The 23,785-nt window shown below is 37.1% G+C and overlaps 1 protein-coding gene across 8 annotated transcripts in view; it reads left to right on the top strand.

Annotated features, from left to right (window-relative positions):
• The window catches only part of LOC114046236 (guanine nucleotide exchange factor DBS-like), a 366,695-nt gene that overhangs the window by 231,633 nt on the left and 111,277 nt on the right, over positions 1 to 23,785 (top strand). For all 8 annotated transcript variants that reach the window (XM_027866491.1, XM_027866492.1, XM_027866485.1 and 5 more), the window contains one exon: positions 21,473 to 21,587. In XM_027866491.1, coding sequence (XP_027722292.1) covers positions 21,473 to 21,587 — 115 coding nt within the window. The remainder of the gene's footprint in view (positions 1 to 21,472; positions 21,588 to 23,785) is intronic.

Raw genomic sequence — 23,785 nt, forward strand, 5'->3', positions numbered from 1 at the left:
GTGATGTATAAAAAGCTTGAGAGATATAATTTCTGGGTAATTAATCATTTTGTTAATCATGGTGAGTGAATAATAAAAGGATGGCCATTTGGCCTCCTCTCATAAACCAAAGACCCCTCATGGGGGCCTCTTGATGCTTATATGCCCTTGGAAAATGAATATTCCTAACAGGTGACAATCCACTCTGGTTAAAAATTAATGAGAAAATAAATATGATGATAAAATGTGGTCTTATTCTAATGAGGGACTGGAGGACAGGATTCTGAATATGTTGCTTTTAGTCCCAGACCACTCCCAGCCTTGGGCAACCTAGAAAAAAGATCTACCCTCCCACCCAAGCCTGAGTAAAATGCTGTGGACTTCCCCAGGTGGGTGGGGTCTAAACAAGATTGAGGAGAATGTTTAATCCTATCTCATTATCAGCCCTATTCTGCAGAGGCTGATTTGACCCAGTAGAAAATGAGGAAATAGAAAGGGAAAAAATCTTAAGTCTCTCCAATATTAACAATTATTTAATAATCATTCCTTTCAAGGGTAAGTCTTCTGGTAGAAGAGAGACTTTAGGTTTGACTTTAAGGAAGCCAAGAGGGAGAGAAGGAAGAGAATTCTCAGCATGGGGAACAGCCAGTGAAACTGTCTTGAGTTGAGAGAGCATTTTGTTTTAGGAGCTGCAAAGAGGTCATTGTCACTGGATTGTGCAGATGACAGAGTGTGTGTGGAGAGGGATAAGGTATAAAAAGACTGAAAAGCTAGGAAGGGACCAGGTTGTAAAAGGCTTTAAAAGTCAAACAGAAGATTTTATTTGAACTTCAGGGTGAAAGTGAATCTCTGGAGCTAACTGAATAGGGGGATAATATGGTTATGTTGCGGTCTAGGGGCACTGGGAGCCCTGAAATGCAAGCATATAGGGTAGGAGTCTGCCTCAAAAGAATTCGACCACTCAAGCCTTCTTTCAATCCAAGTAGTGAGTTTATTAAGATACCAGTTGGGGTGGACAAGATTCCTAGTGAGTGTGCATTATTTGTGATGCCAGTACAAGTGGGCCAGATTTTAAGAATCTTCTAATTTGATGAGGATAAAAATTGGTACTTTTATACAGAAAAAGACTGTGAGAAAATCTGGATGGGATTAATGAGTGTCAAATAAGCTAATTAAGTAATCAAGATGGGCTGAGGTGGGCCGGATGCTTTGGGCAAAGGCACCAATGATCCTGGCTACTGAAAAGTATGGGAAAATTCAGGGACTGGATTGCTTTCAAAAACATGGTCTTTTCCTTTTAGGAGTTCAGATTGAATCCCATTCACCATCAGTTAGAACTGAGCCTTAGAGAGATTAATTTGGCAACTGAGTAGAGGACGAGGAGAGACTTGAGGTAAGACTGTCAACCAGCAGGCTATTGCAATAGTCCAGATGTGATGGCCTAGACTAGAGTGATGCCAGTGTCAGAGAAGAGAAGGGTGTTGGTATATAAGAGATGCTACAAAGGTAAAAATCAGCAGGGCTTAATAATAGAATAGATATTGGAGGTGAGAGAAAGTGTTGAGTCTAGAAAGAAACTTAGGTTTTGAGCTTGATTAACTGGGGAATGGTCATACTTTCAACTCTAATAGGGAAATTAGGAAGGGTGTGAGGGAAAGATAATGAGTTCCACTTGAGACATATAGAGGTTAAGATGTTTACAGGACATTTAGTCAGATGGAGATGCAGAACTGGAGTTTAAGAGAGAGGTTAGGGCTGGATAATCCCTATTTTATATTTAAGGAAATTGAGGCAGAGATTAAGTAACTTGCATAGAATCACACAGCTAGCAAGTTTCTGAAAGGGGATTTGAACTTAAGTCTTCCTAACTCTAGATCCAGTGCTCTCTTGATTATACTGCCCAGAGGCAAGGCTTTCAATGGTCATCTGGTCTAGTCCCTGCACCATTTTTAAGATGAAGAAAACAAGGTCCAGAGAGGTTAAGTAACCTAAGTAAGGTAATACAGGTAGGGTTGTGATTTAAAACTAAATTAAAAACTAATACAAATCCATGTTCTTTCCATTGCACCACGCTGCCTGGTTTCTGCCCGGTAAAAGGATTCAGTCTAGGGGACAACTGCTGAAGCCAGAAGAAAAGTGAGAAGAAAAAAAAAAGATCATACCACCATGGATAGATACTCTTAGTTCCTGATTCAGATCCCATTGGGTGCATAGAAAGCACCTGAAGTGTTGCATTTCTTTCCTTGTGGATGGTTTCTTACTGTTGTCCTTTTTACCTTTTCCCTCCCAGGTAGGGCCGATAACTCTTGAACTGGGAGCTGATCCATTCTTCCACCTTCTCTTCCTCCCCCTCTTCCATCCCACTTACTAGATATTAGATTCGTGTAACTAGTAGAGACCTGCAGCCGCCATTGTTACATAGTTGCTCTTGTTTATATCAAGGAGTGGGTCATGTTATGATCTCTTGTTTCCCAGCCTCTAGGAAAATGTTCCTGCAATGAGGTTTTAAACGCCCTTCATTAGCAGAACACAACGAGAATATCTTCACTAACAGCTCTGGTAGATGATTGTTATGTATTGCTGTTTTAGCTAGACTGGTCCATCTGCCAAGAGTAAATTAGAAAAATAACCTTTCCTGTCATTGATAGAGGATTGAGGGCTGAGTTGTAATTGTTTCAGCAGCTCGGGCTTCTGCCTTCTCTCTTTTATCACCTTTACTGATTCTATTTTCCTTTGCCAACAGATTGAGGCCCTTCCTGCCCAGAACCCAATTTTTACCCCAAACTAGAATACTTTGGGGCTTACCATTTTTCCCTTCACTATAAAGCCTTCCTAAGACTTAACTGTTTTTGCCTGGTTAGTACTTCTTTAAAGTGACCTGCCATTATTCATAATACTTTTAGGTGATTTTTGTTGTTCGGTCGTTTTAGTCACGTCTGACTCTTCATGACCCTACTTTGGGTTTTCTTTGCAAATATACTGGAGGAGTCTGCCATTTCCTTCTCCAGCTCATTTTACAGATGAGGAAACTAAGGCAAATAGGATTAAGTGACTTGCCAGGAGTCACACAGCTAGTAAGTGTCTGAGGCCAGATTGGAACACAGGTCTTCCTGACTCCAGGCCAGTGCTCTATCCACTGCACCACCTAGCTGTGCATAAGTAAAAATTTAGAATTAAGTCTTAGAGGACCTATGTGCGGGCCCTTTGAGATCCAGAGGGACCTGAGATGAAGAAGCAATAGGCCAGCAATGTCAAACCACAAGCTGTGGTAAATATATTTGAAGGGCCCTATTGATTTATAGAAGAGAATCCAAAAGCCCCCCCCAAAAAAAATGTAAGGCAAAAAAGTGGTCCCTTTCAGGAATATGTTTGTCTAGAGATAAAAACACTTTAATTAGTATTCAGACACTTGAAATGGCACCAATCCACTCATTTCTATCTCTGTCAATGACAAGATAATAGAGAATGAGTGAGTTTATAAGGGGGGGGGGGGAAGCTTTAACCACATGTATCAGTGATGTTATCATAGTGGAAAGAGATCTCATTCAAAATCAGGAGGACCTGAGTTCAAATCTGAGCTGTGACACATCTTGGCAGGGTGACCTTGTCCAAGCCACTTAACTTCTCCAGAGCCCAAGCAGTCTCTAAGACTATTTGTAAAACAGTTGCCGATCTGCTTTTGTGAGACTTGGAGAGCTGTAATATCCAAGTTTTCCTTCTCAGTTTCCTCAATTTCACTAGCTGTAAAATGAGTATAATAACAGTACCCTACCTCCCAATGTTGTTGTGAAAATCAAATGCAGTCATAACTGTAAAGTGCTTAGCACAGAGCATGGAACATAGTTGGTGCTATCCAAATGTTCATTATTATTGTTGTTGTTATTGTTATAAATGCAAGGAACAACGGCATTTCACCAGTCTTCAGCACAGTGGCTCTCTGTAAGGGCAGTTTGCATAGTTCAACCAGAGCTTTGACAATTGCACTCTTATGTTACATCCAATTTCTGTGCAGATGCCATTAAGTCCTAGTGTTTTCTGTACATATGGTTTATTAAAAGTGAACTTAGTACCTCATGAGAATGAAGTCAAAAGCATTTATTAAGTGCTTACTGTGTGCCAAACACTGACACTTTTTCTCTGAAAAAAAATTTGTATATGTGTGTGTACACACACACACACACACACACACACGCATGCACACACACTTTCCTTATAATGACTGCTTTTATTTTCTCACTTGGCCATGCCAGGGTTTTCCAATCTAGTTTCACATCTGTTTGATCTACAGAAGACATTTTTTTTCCTAAGCTTTTTCAATCAGTCTTTAGGTCATCAGCCTTAGAATATTTTTGAGCATCTGCTTTCTGTTACTGTGACAGCTGTTTGAAGGTGACTGACCCATGAATACTCCACTTCCCAATTCCTACCCACTGTTAAGAACAAAATACAACAGATTCTCTTTCCATATGAGTCTTTAAAATGTTTTAGGAAACAAAGTCTTGTTTGAGACCATTACTTTCACATCTTGTCACAGTAAGATTACTCCAATGTGATGCTATTGGTTATCAATCAATCTGCCATTGTTACTACTTTAATTCCATTTTTGCGCAACTTTTTTCAATAATTCAATAATTTCAATAATTACTTATTAGGCACCTACTTTACTGGGTTCCAGAACTCTGAGAAAGGCACAAAAAAGAAAGGACTTTTAAAAAGGTCCACAAATAATTATAATGCAAAGTATTTAAGGTGCAAGACAAGGTACTATGAAGGATAAGAGCAGATAGAAGTTGATTACTTTGGGATAAAGGGATCCAAGAATCAATCAATCAATCAATCTTCATTGGCCACCCATTGTTTGCCAGGCAGGCTTTGTAGAGGTGAAATCTGAAGCTTGGGTAGAATTTCAGTAGACTGTAATGGAAGAGTCGGGCAGAGAGGAGGAGGAAGGGCATTTTGGACATAAAGCTAATAACGATCTCAGTGTGGTTAGAACACATAATATATGCTGAGGAACAGTGAGAAATAAGCCTGTGAATGAGATTGGAGCCAGACTATGATGAACTTTGATAACTAGTCTAAGAGGTTTCAATTGGGAGTCACTGAAGGCTTTTGAGCTATGGAGATGCATAACTCAGATCACAAATTACAAATATTACTAACTAGCATAATTGTGTAGCTTCTCCAATCTTGCTAACCATTTCCAGCCTACTTGTTGGTTAGATGGTCATGGGATTGTAGCATTTAGGGACAGGACGTAAAAAAACAGACTAAATTTCGAAACTAAGTCTTCTAATTCCAATTACAGACCTCTGTGAACAGTATGGCCCTATTGCATATTTTTATTATTTTTCTTTCAATTTTCACCTAGACATTTCCTTGGTCCATGAGATTTTAAAGCTATATTGTTATCTCCATCCCTCACCACTGTCTGCACGCCTTCTTCCTGTTCATTACGTATGTAGCCTAAAACTGCTTGTTCTTTTTAATAACACAATCAGATTCTTTTCAGATTGTCATTTCCATAGAGAGCTGTCAGGTTCTATAGTGTAAACTTGGTAATACTTTATTAAATGTGCTTGTCTATTTTTTTTAATCCCCCTAGGGAGTTCCATCCTGCTGGTTAATTCATCTCTGAGATTTGTTTCTGGCTATCACAGACAAGATAAAGTACAAATTACTTTGTCCACAGACATGACATTTAATTTCTCAAGTTACTCTGCTTTGTAGTGTTTTTCTGTGGCCTAGATCACGATAGTATAAGGACATAATGATTTCATTATACAATGAGAATCCTTGTTTTGTTGGGAGAAAAGAATCTAGCATGGAAACTCTGTGAAGGTGGTGACTACCTTATCTGAATAAGCAGATTTTTTCCAACAAGCACCCTGCTCTGTACACAGGAGCCATTTAACAGATATTTGATTAATTGTATAGAATACCATAGACTTTCCCTTAAGGAGAAAGGCCTGCTGGGTTTGTTACCCCAAATAAACATCTTTACTTGGGAAGAAAAATGTCATAGAGTTTCCTTTTTATGTGGAGAGATGTACTATATGTCACAATCTGTGCAAAGGTAGGAGAGTCAGAATGGCTACAACCTTTGTGAGACACAGGGAAGTGGCTTACAATGAGATTTGAATATGTCTATTCAAGATGCTACCAAAATGTAATGAGATTTTTTTAAAAACTCACATTCCAAGTCTTGTATATCCCAATGAATGTTGGCCCCTTCAAATGGCTCACCTTAGGTAGCTAGACATTTATTCCAGTGGTACAGCCACTGAACTAAACACTTTAAAAAATTCACATTTTGAGGGGCAGCTAGGTGGCACAGTGGATAGAGCTCTGGCCTTGGAGTCAGGAGGACCTGAGTTCAAATCTGGCCTCAGACACTTACTAGCTGCATGACCTTAGGCAAGTCACTTAATCCTGATTGCCTCACAAAAAAAAAATTCATATTTTGAAAATATGGTCAAAACAGTGACCAACAAGGATCCTAGACAACCATGATCCCAGACCACCAACGATAAAACATGCAACCCATCTCCTGTCTGAGGTGATAGACTGAGGATACAGATTGAGTTATAGATTTTTTTGGACATGGCCAATTTGGGAATTTATTTTGCTTGACTATGTAGATTTGTTACAAGGATTTTGTTTTTCTTCACTTTTTTCCCAAAGTGAGGAGGGATGTGAGAGGAAGGGAAAATAGATTTTTGTTTTGTTTTATTCAACTAGGTTATAAGTTATACAAGACAGTCTCATTGCTTAATGTTCAGGTTTTATTTTTTACTTAGCATGATGATAATAGTGATATTTGAAAGTACTTTAAGATTGGCAGAGTGCTTTACATCTGATCCCCACAATAACCCTATGAGGTAGGTGCTCCATGTATTATGACTCCCAATTTTCAGATGAAGACATTTCATATAGTGTCCCAGAGAAGTGTCTCATATAGTGTCATACAGCCACTAAGTATCAGAAGTAAGATTTGAACTTGGATCTTCCTGACTCCAAGCCCAGCTTTCTATCCTCTATGTATACTACCTCACTTTATTCACTAGGCTGGACTTCAATTGGCCTTTGCCTGTTTTTTAAATATTAAATCCACATTCAAAGAATAATATCTAGTTGCGGGGGGTGGGGGAAGATGTGCATGTAGAACAGCTAGGTGGTGCAACGGATAGAATTCTGAGCCTGGAGTGTGGAACACCTGACTTCCCATCCTCCCTCAGACGTTTAACTTACTGTGTTTCCCTGGGCAAGTCAATTAAACTGTCTACCTCAGTTTACTCCTCTGTAAAATGGAGATAATAATAGCACCTACCTTCCAGGATTGTTGTGATAATAAAATCAAATAATATTTTTAAACTTTAACACATAATATAAATGCTAGTTGTTACTTTTTAAGAGAATAATACTTTAAACATCAATGAATCACATTCAGTGAATACTCTACAATTCAAAGGAGATATAAAAATTGTTTGGGGTTTTTTTTAAGGACGTAGTTTCTGTCCTTGAGGAGCTTAAGCTCTATTAGGAGGAATATAGCATATGATCAGATTAGAATAAACTAGAAAATAAAGGTGAAAGAGGCAAAGAAGAGAACCAGGTAAAGCATTTTGGGGAAATGAGAGGAAGCAAACACTTTTTGCTTCAATGATAGAAGTTCTAAAGGAAGGTTCAAAGGAGAAAGAAAAGGTCTGGATTTATGATTTCATTCATATAGGGAACTCTCAGGCAACGAAACTCTCCATCAATGCAGGTTGGCACCTTCTCCACAATTAACAGCCTTAGAGAATGGCTTAGACCAACTATGCAAAAGAAAGGTTTCAGAAAAGTATTCTCTTACAAGAAATGATGATTAGGATGCTCTCAGAAAACCCTAGAAAGACTTACTTGAACTGATGCAAAGTGAAATGAACAGAACCAAGAGAACGTTGTATGCAGTAACAGCAATATTGTTCAATGATCAACTGTGAATGATTTAGCTAATCTCAGCAATACCATGATCGAAGGCAGTTTCAAAGGATTTATGATGAAAAATGCTATCCATCTCCAGAGAAAGAACTAATAGAGTCTGAATACAAATTGAGGCACACTTTTTCTTTACTTTCTTTATTTTTCTTGAATTTTTTTTGGTCTACGTTTTCTTTTATAACATGAGTAATATCGAAATTGTTTTTCTTGTTGTTCATCCTTCATTCTTAAAGAGGACTTATGTTTTACATGACTCCACATATATAACTTATATCAAATCACTTGCCTTCTTAATGGTGGGGGGGCTAGGGAGGGAGGGAGAGAATTTTGAACTAAAAATTTTTTTTGAAAACAAATGTTAAAGATTGTTTTTGCATGTAATTGCCGGGGTGAAATAAAATACTAAATCATCTGAAAATATTCTAAGCAATGGGATCTCCATTACAACAAGTACCATCTCCTTAATATTGACTGTTTTGTCAGACAAAACTATTTAGATACATTTGGATATTATAATAATAATAGCTATAATTTATATAATACTTTAAAGTTTATAAAACACTTTACAAACATGATCTCATTTTATCCTCATATTAACCTTATTAGGGAGGTGCTATTATTATCTCCATTTTACAGCTAAGTACACTGAGGCAGACAGTGGTTAGGTGACTAGCCCAAGGTTCCACAGCTAGTAAGAGTCTGAAGTTGGATTTGCACTCAGGTCCTCCTGACTCTAAGCACTCTATCTACTGTGTCATCCAGCTGCCTCATGCTTGTTCAGTTTTGTTCCAAACATACTTCCTACAGTCACAAGAAAATAAGCCAAGAGTATTCAATGGAGACTGTCTTGCATTTTCCTTTAAACTGTATGTTAATATGAATTAGAAGTCATCTAGTCCAATCCTCTCATTTTAAAGATGAGGTGTCAAGAAGGAGTAATGGCTTCCCAAGATCATATGGTTGATCTACGTGTTAGAACCAGCATTCGAACCCAGGTCCTCTGACTGAAAACCTAGCATTCATTCCACTTCCCTATAGGTTTCATCTCTATGGCAAATTATTTCCAGAGTCGTCTCATAGGAGAAGTTCTTAACCTTTAGTGTGTCATGGACTCCATTGGCAGTTTTGTGAAGTCTGTGGACCCCTTCTCAGAAGAATTTTAAATTCTTAGTATAAAAAGCATAGGATTACAAAGGAAACCAATGAAATTGAAATAAAAATGAATTTTTTTTTCCTATCCAAGTTAAGGAATCCTATCCACAAATCCCTTGGTAGGTAAGTGGACCCCAAGTTGAGAACCCTTCATCTTTAGCATAATGCCTAGTGAATTTATTGGGCTGCCATGAAAGGCAGTTTCAGAAAGGTATAATTTCTCCCAAGATTACACAATAATTTGTAAGACAGCAATTATTTGGATGTTTAAGTTGGGAAATGTTTGTCCATTCTTTTTATGGACATACCCCTAGAGTCACAAGAAATAAGCAGACAAATTAAAAAGCAGCTGTGGTGTGGTGGGAAGAAATGAGTGTGGAGTTAGTGACTTTAGTGAATTCAAATCTCACTAAGTGTATGACCTTAGCAAATTGGAATACCTCTCTTCCTCATGTATAAAATGAAGATAATAATATTGAAACTGCCTACCTTAAATATCATTGGGAGAATTTTTGGGAGATGTTTATGTAAACTATAGAGGACTATACACATGTTGGATGCAATTATCATTCTTTTTTTAAAAAAAAATTTATTTTCCCCCAGTTACATGTACAGACAATTTTTAACATTTACTTTTTCTAACAAATTTTGAGTTCCAATTTTTTTTCCTTCCCCACCTTATTTCCCCCCTCCTTGAGATAGTAAGCAATTTTATATGGATCATATATGTTTAGTCATGCAACATATATTACCATATTGGTCATGTTGTAAAAGATGACAGAGACCCAAAGGGGAAAAAATACAAAAAAATACAGAAAGTGAAAAATGATATACTTCCATCAACATTCAGACTCTACCAGTTCTTTCTCTGGAGGTGGATAGCATTTTTCATCATGAGTCCTTCGAAATTGTCTTGTATCATTGTATTACTGAGAAACAGCTAAGTCATTCACAGTTGATCATCATACAATATTGCCGCAATATTATGCTGCAGTGTATGATGTTCTCCTGGTTCTTCTGGCTTCACTTTGCATCAGTTCATGCAAGTCTTTCCAGGTTTTTCTGAAATCTGCCTGCTTATCATTTGTTATAGCACAGTAGTATTCCATCACATTCATATACCACAACTTGTTCAGCCATTCCCCAATTGATGAGCATTCCCTCAATTTCCAATTCTTTATCACTGCAAAAAGAGCTGCTATAAATATTTTTGTACATGTGGGTCCTTTCCTCTTTTCTTGGCTCTCTTTGGGATACAGACCTAGTAATGGTATGTAATTATCATTCTTAAGGGCTTTTCTAAGTCTCTCTAAAAATTATGAGACTTGGGAGAATTGTTGGAAGATGTTACTGTAATGTTACTGTAACCTATATATAATGCAAATTATATACATGTTGTAAATTATCATTCTTATAATCAAATGGCCTTTTCTAAGTCTATCTAAAATGTCCCCTACTCATCAGCTTCTCTGTTACCCAAACTGCATGTGATGCTTTGAGGAGGACAAAAATTAATTTAATAGAAGAAATGTAAAACACAATTTGAACATCTGTAGAAAACATAGTGTTTTTGTTGATAGTAGAAAGTGTCACTTGGTTGGAAAATTCCTTGTAGTTAGGAGAATGAAACTAAAGCTTTCTGTCTTAGTTATAGGATCTGGGTGTAGAAGTTTAAGTTGGAGTTTAAGGAAAAGATAGAGCAGAATCCTTGTTTGCATTAAAAGAAAAAAAATCCCTTGTGCTCTCAATGGATGAGTTATACATCATCTGCCATTCAGGCCATAGAAATTGGTCGACATTCCCTAAAATTATTGTTTTGCAAATAAGAATGACAAAACTTTGAAGGGATTATCTCAGAATTGTTCAAGAATTCTTTAAGCATTGTTTGGCATTAACTTTGCAAAGAACCGATGAAGTAAATGCTTTATTTTGCCATGTCAACAAGACTGTTTAAAGAGAACATTTGGCTTGTGACATGACTTTTCACCTAAAGAGTGTGTTGTGGTGGAAAATGCATTAGATTCTGGAGGCCAAGAATCTGACTTGAGTGCCCATCTCTTTTCTTTACTATCTGTTTACCCTGGAGCAAATCACTAAAGATCTCTGAACCATATTGTTTTCATTTACAAAATGAGGGGATCTGGCTTGTTGATCTCTAGCATTTCTTTCAGCTCTTCAGTCCTCTGGTCCTTGCAGCAAAGACTGTTTTTACCATTTTTGAAAACCTATTAGGCACTTCAAGTTCTTAACAAAATTAGTTAGATAAACAAAACTTCTGACATCAAGTCCAAAAAGTACTAGTCACAAATGGAAATATTATTGGAAGGATGAGTATATCAGGGAGATCTTGTATTAATTTGACTTTGCCAGTGAACATGACTAAGATTATTGAACATGAGTCTTGGTTTGAAAGTGTGTTGAGGGTCACCCACTCATGGAGTGTGAGCATGCTCACTGTCACTTTGCTAAGAAGACACAGGAAACTTGGCAGTTGACTTGCTGAGACTCAGGAAAACAAACAATTATGGGAGGATATGTGTCCCTGTGATCTATAATAGAAAGTTGACCAACCAGCCTGTACTCTTGTACTTCTTCTTAGCCTTTAGAAGATAGACCAATATGCAGCAGGGCAGACCTGGTCCCATCTGGAAGGTAACCCATCTCATCCTTCAGGACTCAAAATAGCTGCCTTGGGGCATAGGTACATGGAAGATGCATGTGCTTGCATGCAGCCTGAGAAGTAGGGGAGGGATTGAGAAAGTGAACTTTCCTGTCTCAAGAAATGGTAGGAGTTGGATGCTGAAAGATTTCCTGAAGAAGCATATGGCAGAAGTAGACATGAACATGCCCACTAAGTCTCAAGAGAGGACAAGTGTAAGAGTTCCTAGGTTTTACAATTTGGTCACCAGCCTTCTAAAAGCAGGTTTTTCCTTAACCAGATGCTTCTTGGAGAAAGATGAGGATTGCCAAGGTGATCCCAGAAGCCACATTACAAAAGGGCTGTGGAAGAGACTTGGATCTTTCTTCTTTCAGCTATTACTACAAGTAAATCAGACAAAACAGGTTCAAAAGGATTGGGATTGCTTGTTTAGTCCCCCAGATATTCTTATCTTCTGAGGAAGGTGGTATTGAGTCTTGGAAGGACTGTAAGACTGTATGAAAAGGCCTAACCAGAATTTCAAAGGATTGCCCCAACAGCAACCCCTAAGTTCACTTCCTTCCTGGAGGAACTGATGGGCTGTTCAATGTTTTACATTTTTTTCTCTCTGTTTATCAGTTCCTATGAGTCTGTCATGTCTTTTACATTTTCTCCGGAGTAAAATATAGGTTGCCCCATACGTGACTTAAACATGTTACCCTGAATGCGGTATTTAAGGTACTCATTCACAAACATTTAGGGAAACTTGGACATGACCTCTTACTCTGAGTATATTACAATATTTTCCTAGGGTGATTTCTAAGTGGAGGCAATGAAACAAAGAGAGAAATCAATCGTCTTGGCATCAGTCCGCAGAAGTGGACTCAGTTCATGTGAGTCCAAAACTTTAGGAGGCCCTAAGCTACAAATTATACCAAAAATATATATATAACTCTGCAAGTTGTCTGCTTATTAAAGCCTTTCTACCATCCATAGACAAAGTCATTTGGGAGAGAGATGCCCAAAGCTCATGATCTATCAGAAGCACTCTAGCTATGTAAATAATATTGCAGAATGAAAGCTGTGACTATGAAAAGGCCATGGAAAGGCAGAACCCTGCTATGGCCTCTCTAGGCTAAGTATTTCTCCTGAATTCATTTGCTTTCCTTGATGAAATAAACACCTAAGAGCACCTTGAAACATTCATTCATTTGCAAAATAAAATGGACAAATGTACAGATGAAGTATTACTTAGATTTTGTGCAGGTCAAAGGGGACTGGTGTTCCAAGGAAGGACAAAACAAGGAATTGTAAGTGAAGAATCAGTCAAAGCACTTAAATTCTAGAATATTCCAGTGCTTAGCACAATGCGTAGCATATAGTAAATGCTTATTAAATGGCAGACTGAATAAGAATATTTACCGTTTCTTTTCCAATTAGTTAGGAATGTAATGATTAGGCCCCAAAATGTTGCCTGTTACAAATGTTACATTTAGACTCTGGTTGGAGAGTAAATCAACATATAATAATGAATTAGGGAAATGATAGTAAGAATGATAGCATTAATATAATACTTTATGGTTTGTAGTGTACGATAAACATTATCTTCTCAAAGGTGATTTTGGAATTTCAACAGTTGGGAGGAAAAATCTGGAAGCCTGAGCCATCTGGTTGTCATTTTCTGCAATTAGATACCCAATTGTCTCTTTCACATTGACTCTATTTCCACAGGTTAAGGAGTCTGTCCTTTTAATGGTACAGTTATCCCTTCTACATCATGACTTTCCCCATAGCAATTTTGATATATTGCAGGTTGGCATAAGAAATTAAATGGGAATTTTTTGGGAGTTTTTGCGGAAACCACAAGCAACACATGGCCAGTAGATGACACAAAAAAGGTTTAGAAACTCAGAAATGCATAAAATGTATTTATAGTATTGTATAATATCAACATATTTTATCTTTTAATACCATAATAATTCAGACTTCTTCTCTGTTATGAGGGGAGGGCCAAAAAATTTAATGTAGATTTTCTAGATCACACAGGTGCAGGGCCCCTAACCCCCATGATGTGCAAGAGATAACTGTAATGGATCTATAGAGTTTTAACCAAATTCTAAGGCCCCTTCCAACTTCAGTATTCTATGATCCCTTAAATGAATTGAAAATTATTTTATGTTTCTTTTCCTGTCTTGTTTCATAAAGTCCTCTTGCCAGAAGGACTTGCCTCACTCAGACTTTTTTATACTTTTCTAACCTTCATGTGACCTTAGATGCTAGGGAACCAGGTCAATTGGTAGTTGAGCCAAGGTATCTGAAAATACACATAATATAAAATCAATCAGGTCCACCAAAAATTCTGCATAAATAAGAGGATCCTTTCCTATTGTGATTCATTACTTGGCACAATATACAGTGGGAGAATACAATGGCTTCATGATGTCCCATTTTTTCATACTGACATGAGGCTATTATTAATTCAAGTTTTTATATGCAGTGATTAATTATTCTGCATCCAGCAGATACTTTTCTTTCAATAAAATGAATAACGAGAATTGTTTCCATATTTAAACAATGTGGTGGGGTTGGGTTTTTTTTTTAAGTATTAATAGTTAGGTTTGTGGATATAAAAGGAAAGATGGATTCTTGCTTTCTCTAAGTTTTTTTAAGTTTATGAAAATGTAGTTTCTAGGCATAGGTATAATAGAAAAATATCTAGTAATAGCAACCAGTATTTATAATTAGGATCTCTACAAAATGGACTTTTAGTATATTTTAGCATAATTTTATTATAGCATTTTTTACATTGCATTATAACTTATAGACTTGACATTTTAGGTTTTTCCAGCCACTTGCCCAAAGACAGATACAAAAGCAAAGAAAATTGTAGGGGAAAAGAGCACAGGAAAGCTTGAAGAAAGGTCTTTTAAGAAATCAAATCATGATTTTGTATATGTTTGACTTGAACATTTCCTTAATTTCCTTTCTATGATTATACAGTCTCATATCTATCTATATCTAGATAGATGTATATCTATCTAGATATAGATATAGATATGTATCTTCCCATTTCAGTTTCTTTGCAGGAATGGAAAACTATTTTGAAAACTTTTTCCTTTTTTTATTACTGTAGGTTTTAACTAAAGGGACTTTTGCTGTATTGACATATCCTTACTTCAGTTTGGATTGTCACAGAGCAGTCAAAACTTCCCAGGGAATTATAGTCTTTAGCTCTTGAAAGGACTGGTTCTCAGCTACCACTATTTTATCTCAGGGAGGGAGATAAGGGACCAGTGAGTTATTCTATTATTATTCTTTATTAATGATCTCCAAACTTTTTTGACGCTATTACTTTACCAATTAAAAAAATGAACCTTCACCCCAATGCTTGTTTATTTATTTATAAATTATATACATTTACTCATGGGCTCATAGTTCTGCATATTTTAAAACTTATGCAGAAAATAGACATTTTAAAAAGGATGAGCCTAAGATTAAGCAATATTTGATTCTAGAATCAATAGGGAGCCATTAACATTTTTTGACTAGTAGAGTGCCATAGTCAGACCTTTGCTTTATTAAAATCATTTTGGCAGCTATTGGTAGATGGATTGTGGATGGAAGATACTTGAGGTACAGAGACCAATCAGAAGGCTATTTCAATAGTGTAGGTGAGAGGTGATAGAGGTGTAAATTAGTGGGGTGGCTATGTGAGTGGATAAGGGAAGAGATAATAGAGGTGGGGAAATAGAAACAACAAGATTTGACAACTAATTGAATATGCAAGATGAAAGAAGAGTGAGGAGCTGAAAATAACAAAGAAGATAACGCCATATTGTGAACCTGGGAACCTGGAAGGGGTGGTATTGTATTTGACAGTAATAGGGAAGTTTGAAAGAGAAACAGGTTTAAGGGAAAGAAAATGAAATCTGAAATCTGTTGGAAGCCATCCTTATCTACTCAACCTGTGTGCCTCTGTCTATACCAATCAAAACAAAAAAGGCAGGACATAGGGCACTTACCTATCCATCATTACCCTGGAGGACAAAACCTTCTGAGGAAGCCAACGGCTGAGTGAACTGAAGGGAAAGAGTGGATTTGATTCTGAATTTTTTCTGTTACGCCTGTACAGCTCTTGCTATGGGAGTCTTCTAGCAATTAGGCTATAACTGTATGATGTAACCAACTCCTGGCTCATGAGGAAGGTTTGGAGCTTGCAAAAGAGAAAGAGGGGAGTTTGGAATGGTGGAGGAAAAGGGTAAGTGTGGACATAAGTCCCATGATTGGATATTATGAGAAAGATATTTAGACTAGATTATCATCCTGTTCTCACTCAGTAAGTGTTCAGAACTCTCAAGGTTTTATCCTGCTTCCTTTTATTTTCTATCTCTATACCTTAGGAGTCATCTAGGTCAATGCAAGTCCATAAGCCTTAAGAACATAGGAGCATAGATTTAGAGTTAGAAGGCACCTTAGTTAGACATTACCCTCATTTTATGGATGAGGAAACTGAGACTTGGAGAGAGGAAGTGACTTAATTAAAATCACATGGGCAATGAGTGAAAAACTGGATTTGAATCTCCATTTCTTAATGCCCACTTCTGTGCCCTTTCTGCTCTACCACATGGTACCCAAAGAAATCCATAAATGATCTTTGGAAGATGGAAGGCATGAATAACCAAGAGGTTCATGAAATTTCCCTTCTAGATTACTAACATTTTTAATTCCAAGTTGTTGTTCTAAGTCACTCCCTGAGACCAGCTCATTTATTGGCCATTTGCATTCCTTACGAAAGAGTAGGGAAAAAATGCCCTCCTTCCCCAATCTGATTTCAGCTTTTTATTTATTTGAATTCCGGGTGAACTAAAGTTTGCTCTTCACTTTTGTTGTCTTTGGATCGTGATGAAAAGACTGAGAATGTACTCGAGACTAACAAGGAGAATTAAGAATCTATGTTTTTACCCTTCTAAAGGCCTGGTGTCTCTAAATAGAAAAGGCAGCTATTTTTAACTGGGCAACCTTATTTAACTCCATCTCTCAAGAATGGAACAAGGAGGCTACTGCAGTATTCGTGTTCGTTTGTGTCAGACAAACTGCCTTTCCTAAACATGAAGGCAATACCCAACTATGGTTTCTCTATTCCTCAACGTGACAGTTTATAAAAGCCAGAGAGACAGGAAAAGACATGCAAAATTAATACATTCTACCAAAGTAAGAAAAGATAAATCATCAAAATTCCCCCTCCTCACCTCCTCCAGGGTCAGTGGAAACCAGTGGCAACTTGATGTGATAATGTTTTTTCCTGCTCAGGCACTTACATTTAGAGCAAATCACTCAATTCAGTAAACATCTATTAAGTACTTACTATGAACAAGCACAGTCCTAAGTAATGGGAATATAACAATGAAAAATGGTAGTTCCTGGCCTTGCATGGTTTATTATCTAGTGGATTGGGAGGCAGAAAGGTAAAACATTTATAGAAATAAGTGGGAGAGCAAGGAGAGTGTGACCAGGGCAGGGGAAGGGTCTTGACAAAATGCTACAAAAAATACGAGAAGGGAAGGATCAGTTTCAACTGAAGGGTCCTGTTAGGTTTTATGGGGCAATTGGTGCCTGAGCTAGTCCTTGGAAAAAAGACAAAGATAAAGAAAGCATGGTGAAATGGAAAGAATGATGAATTTGAAATCAGAAGACCTAGGTTCAAATTCTGGCCCTGCCATACTTTCTCCATATATCTTAAGACAAGTAAGTCTCTTAACCTCTTTGGGCATCAGTTTAATTATACATAAAATGTGGGGGGTAGGTTCTATCCAGTTCTAAATCTGTGATCCTATTAACAGGCCACTAGGTGGTGTAATGTATAGATCTGAGTTCAGATCTGGCCTCAGATGCTTATTAACTGTGTGACCTTGGACAAGTCACTTAACCCTGTTTGCCTCAGTTTCCTCATCTGTAAAATGAGCTGAAGAAGGAAATGGCAAACCACTCCAGTATCTCTGCCAAGAAAACCCCAAATGGGGTCACAAAGACTTGAACACAAGTGAAACAATTGAACAACAAAATTAACAGACATGGATGTGTAGGGAGTATGACCCAAGCATGAGAGATGGTTTATACCAGTGGTATCAAACTCAAATAGAAATGGAGGCCACCAAAACTTATACCGGGATCTCTGTGACCTGCACAATGACTTAATTTTTTAAATGTATTATTATTTATGGTTTTTTGTATTTTTATTTGCTAAATATTTCCCAATTACATTTTAATCTGACTTGGGTCACACTCAGAAGTGTTGCAGGCCTTACCCATGTTGCATCTTTGACTCTTTGGTTTATACAAAGGGAAGGGAAAGGCAGGAAAAGATTGGGAATATCACAGTATTTCCAACTCTTTCTTAAAGCTCTTCACTTAAATCTTTTCCACAATGCCAATATATTCTCTATCTATTTGCACCTTTTGGTATCTCATTTTCCTCCCTTTCCCAATCAGCCATCCCTTATTTGAAAAAAGAGAGAAAAAAAGTTCAGAAAAGTTGACGCAATTACCAAATAGAACATTTTATGTAGTATTTCACAACTTTATTCCCCTCAACTCTTAACAGAAGGTAGAGAGAAATAAGTTTCACTATCTGTAAAAAATGAGTAGATTAGGTAAAATAGCTTCTAACATTTCTTTTGGCTCTAAAGATATTGGAGGTGCATTCCTTTTTGCTGGAATATAGAGTCTTGGACTTATTCTGGACCTTAGCCATCTGGCATTCTTGTAGAAACAATCTTTTTTTTTTCTTATTACTGCCTTTGTTTCCATCTTCTTTCTTGCAGTTAAGGGGTATAATGGATAGAATCCTGGTCTTATAGTCAAGAAGATCTGGGTTAAGATTTTAACTTGCTTGGCAAATTGCCTCAGTTTCCTCATCTGTAAAGTGAGGTTAATAAAAATCTACTTCCCAGGGCGGTTGTGAGCTCCAAATGAGATAATCTATGCATAGTGCTTTGTAAACCTTAAAGGAAATATTAACAGTACTTATTACTATCTTCTGTATGGGTCATCTGGAAATATTAGTTGTTCAGTCACTTTGTTGTGTATCTTCATCAGTTTTTTTAGACAGCACCTCCTTTTCTTTCTCATTGGGATAATTTGTACTTGTGTCAAAATTCATTTTTTTGAAGGCCTCTCCTACCTTTGTTGAGCCAACTTCCCTTGGAGAAACTTAGGCAGTCAGATCCTATCTCATCTCTGAAATACAGTGTTCTAGAGCTTAGGGTATATATCAGATGACCCAAATATATTAGCCACAAAGTGAGTGGACTGCCTTGAGAGTGGCTCCCTCTTCTTGAAAGTTTGCTTTCAAGGGATGACTGGACAATTGGAATGTCAAAAAAGGAGTTCTTGTATTTCTTATCCATTGGCCTCAAATGAGGTTTCCTTTAAGCCTTGAGATTCTGTGTTAATGAAATCAAGCATAGGAATTCTTCCAAGCTTATCCCAAAGACAAGCTTTAAGAATGCACCTCAAAAACAAAAAAAAGAAAAAGAAAAAAGAATGCACCTCCCATATCTTTAGAGCCAAAAGAGATGTTAGAAGCTCTTTTACCTAATCTGCTCATTTTTTACAGATAGTGAAACTTATTTCTCTCTACCTTCTGTTTAAGAGTAGAAGGGAATAAAGTTGTGAAATACTACATAAAATGTTGTATTTGGTTATTGTGTCAACTTTTTTGAGCTTTTTTTTCTCTCTTTTTTTTAAATAAGGAGTAGATGATTGGGAAAGGGAGGAAAATGAGATACCAAAAGGTGCAAATAGATAGAGAATATATTGGCATTGTGGAAAAGATTTAAGTGAAGAGCTTTAAGAAAGAGTTGGAAATACTGTGATATTTTATAGCTTTCATTGTTTCCTTAAGATTAAACGTGTGGCAGCAAGAGCATTATTGTAGGGATGATCAATTGTGAAGACTTAGCTCCCTGATCAATATGATAATCCAAGATGATATCAAAGGATCCATAATGAAAAATGCTATCCACCTCTAGAGAGAGAACTGCTGAACTCTGAGTGCACATTGAAGCATTTGTCTATTTTTCTTGGGTGCCTTTATTTTTTTTTGTATGTGTGAGTATTTTCTTTTGCAACATGGCTAATATTGAAATACATTTTGCATGTATAATCACATCATGTATTATCAATGTATAAGCAATATTATATGTATAATCAATGTCATACTTCTTGCCTTAATGGATGGAGGAAGGGCAGAAAGAAGAGAGAGAATTTGGAACTTAGAATTTTAAAAAATGAATGTTAAAGAAATTTTCCATTCAATTGGGTAACATTTAATGAAATAAATTTTTTTTTTAAAATGTGTGGGTAATGCAGGAAAACGTAGAAAAGAAAAATAGATTTATTTAAAAGCTCAAATTTCAGACCTTTTAACTTTTGGTATTTATAGGCAGATCATCTTTTTAATGAACTTACAGGTTAACTTAATGTTATGATAATGGTTAGACCCATTATGCCACTGGTCGGGGGACTCCCTTCTTGAGTGTAACTTATAGTCCCAAAACGCCTTTAATAGATCTTTGGGTGTTGCTAAGGCCCAGGAGAATTCATCACTTGCTGTTCAGCCTTCCCATTGGTGACTGACCTGTCAGAAGTTAGTGAAGCTGATCACTGATAGGCATTCTGCCCTTTGTTGGGCTGGTACTCAAAGACTGGAAGAGCCTGCCAAAGCTTTCCTTCCACTGATGTCCTTTTAGAGAAAGCAGAGGTCTTGGTTAGTACTTTAGAGGAGGATGAGAAGAGTGTCATCATAAACCCACTCTGAACCTTGGAAAGTTGTATGAGTTCTGTGTAAGGGGATGGGCAGAAGATCCCTTTTGAAAAGTACTTCTCAAACTTTTGGATTGTCGTCGCCCTGGGAATCTTGTGTGAATAAAAGTTTGTTGGGATTTTTATTTGGCAATGGGGAAGTGGGCGCCATTTCCAAGACTGTACTTCTTAATCCCTTCCACATTGTAGGGTTTAGGGGTGCGGTGCCCCTGCAATCTGGAAAATCTGCATAAAACTTTTTGGCCCTCCCTTCATACCAGAGAAGAAATTGTGTGTATATTTATGTTATTAAAAGATAAAAATATGTTGATATTATACAATGCATTTATGAGTTTCTAAACCTTTTTTTTTAATTTCTAAACTTTTTTTGTGTCATCTGCTGGCCTCTGCAGGTCATCTGTGGCTTCTTTCCACAAAACTCCACCAAAATTCCCATTTAATTTCTGATGCCAACCTGCTATATATGGAAACTGTGATGGGGAAAGTCCCAATGTGGGAGGGATAATTGTAATAGCTTTCTTTTCCTCTGACATTTCAGCATTTTTATTTTCATATCTAGATAAGAACAAAAATAGCTGAGAAGCAGGAAAGAAATGCACCCAAAATGACCCATTATCACTCCTAATGGATACAAAGAAGGCTCAGGAAAACCTGAGAAACTCTTTAACTATTCTGAAGTGAATAATCCATCCCTCATTCTAGGGACTTCTTCTCAGTGGGAAGAGAAATTCAAGGGGTGGGGCAGTTCTTTTCTGTACTTAAAAAAAAAACAACATATATGCTGCTGCTTAATTTAAAAAAAATTAAAGTTTCTAGACACTTTCTGTTTTTATTAATGTTGCTCAATTGGAATAGGCTGGATTTATTTTAACTCCTTTTTTAAAAATTGATTTTCAGGTGGACGGGGGCAAGATGGATGCCCCGTTATCACATTCCCAGATTACCCAGCTTTCAGCGAAATCCCAGAGAAAGAATTTCAGAATGTCCTGACCTATCTGACCAGCATTCCCAGGTGGGTTTTTATTGCTCAGAATCCAAAATGTTAATGCCCTGCAATTAACTGTTTCACTGGCATAGTGCAGGGAAATACCTGCTAGATTGAGAATTGGAGAACCTTGGTTCAAATCCTGGCTTTGCTGCTTAATACGCATGTGTGTGACCTTGGACATGTTACAACCTTTCTGGGCCTCAGTTTCCTCATCTCTAACATGAGGACATGATGACCTCTTCCTGCTCTTCCAATATCATGCCATGAACTTCATTATTTTCAAAGAATTCTCTCATTCATTTCTCATGTTACCCTCATCAGATTACCAACACAAGTGTTGTTATCCTATTTGACACTTGAAGAAACCAAGCCTTGGACAGTTTCAGTAAACTATGCAGTATACAGCGCAGTAAAGCCAAGCTTTGCTCAGGGTTTCCCAAACTTCTCATCAAGTGCTCCTTCCTATGGCCCCAAATGCCTCCCAAGCCCTGGTCTGCAGACCTTTTGTGCTCATTTTTTCAGCTTTACGTATAGCTTATGTTACCTGAGTGATTTAGTACATGATGATATGACCTTACTTGCCTTCCACAAAGATACTTCCCAGCCTCCTTCATCCTTCATAAAATGTTGATGAACATTTAAATTAGAAGGAGGAATGTGAATACTAAAATTGTGAACCTTTTTACATTTGAGTTGAAAGGCAACTAGAGGTTACTGTGGGTGTCTGATACGTGGATTGATAATTTAATAAGATGAAAACCAAATTTTATATCCAAGAAATTAAGTGGACTACTGTGTCAGTTCAAGTGAATGGGGATTGAGTTGTATACAGCTTTGTTATTCCTGAGAATGAGCCCCAGCCCAGCATGTTTTCCTTCAGTCCTTGCCTAGGGGCATAGGAGGGTGGGAAGAACGTGGAGGGCCACCCCCTCCTGCTTTTCTCCAACTCAGAATTTTGGCATGAATACAGTTAATTGTCAAACCAGTTAAGCAGGGGATGGCTCACCAGGTTGTGATGCTTGGGTGTCACTGACTGCTGAGAAATAGTAGTCTGTCATACAGTAAACTGAGATAATTGGGGTAAAACTTGTACTGTCTTTTTGTTGGTTTATTTTTATATTTTAGTAAAAAAAAAAAAAACAAATCAAGCTAGGATTTTTGTTTTCTGTTGTGTTGCAAACTGAGTAAGAAGGTTAGTCTTTCAAGTTTCTCACTGTCCTGAGAAATAACAAAAACAACTTCTGTCAATTACTTAAGACAACCAGTTTATTGAGGTCTATAGTGTTATATATATATATAGTCCCTTGTGGGTTTCTTAGAGTGCGCATTGGCAAACATGACCCACATTCTAACTTTGGACACACCATAGCACTTAACAGAAATGCATAATAATAATACAGTGATTATAAAAGAAGGAAGTGGTCAAGGAATGAGGAATCAGATTGTGGAATGGGGCAAAGAGTTTACATTAGGAAAACCTTCATGAAGGTAATGGGCTTTTAAATATAATTTAGAATAGGGATTCTTATCCTTTTTTTTTTTTTTTAAATATCATGGACTATTTTGGTAGTCTGATAAAGCCTTAGGACCCCTTCTCAGATTAATGTTTTAATTCATAAAACAAAACATGTAGGATTGCAAAGAAAATCAATTATATTGGAATACTGTTATCAGACATTTTTAAGTTAGATTAACATACTCTAATTTAAGAACCTTTGATTCAGAAGAAGAGAGGTATACGAGTTAATAGAAGAAAATATGTTCTTCTTTCCATGTGGTATGGTTTAAGCAAAGGCTCTCAGATTAAAAAGTAAAGCTGGAACATGAGAGCCTCTATGTAATCTAGTTTAACTGGACTATGGCTGTATGATTAGATAGAGATGAGAATGTAGAATGGATTGAATTAATGGCAAGTTTCAAATTTAATTTCATCTAGAGGCCAATGGGATACCTCTAGAGTAGTGAATGTGAGTAGTGGATTTCTTATTGATAGTGCCAGGGTAGGAGTCAGGAAGACCTGAGTTCATATCCAGCCTCAGACATTTCCTACCTGTTTAACTGTGGACAAGTCACTTAACCTCTATTTCCCTCAGTTTCCTCATATGTAAAATGGGGGTGATAATAGCACCCACCTACCTCCCAGGGTTGTTGTGAGGATTTAATGAAATAATAATTCTAAAGCACTTAGCACAATGCCTGGCACATAGTAAGCACTATGTAAA

This window comes from Vombatus ursinus, unplaced genomic scaffold, assembly GCF_900497805.2.
Source record: "Vombatus ursinus unplaced genomic scaffold, bare-nosed wombat genome assembly UNPS02014781.1, whole genome shotgun sequence".
NCBI classification, from domain to species: Eukaryota; Metazoa; Chordata; class Mammalia; order Diprotodontia; family Vombatidae; genus Vombatus; species Vombatus ursinus.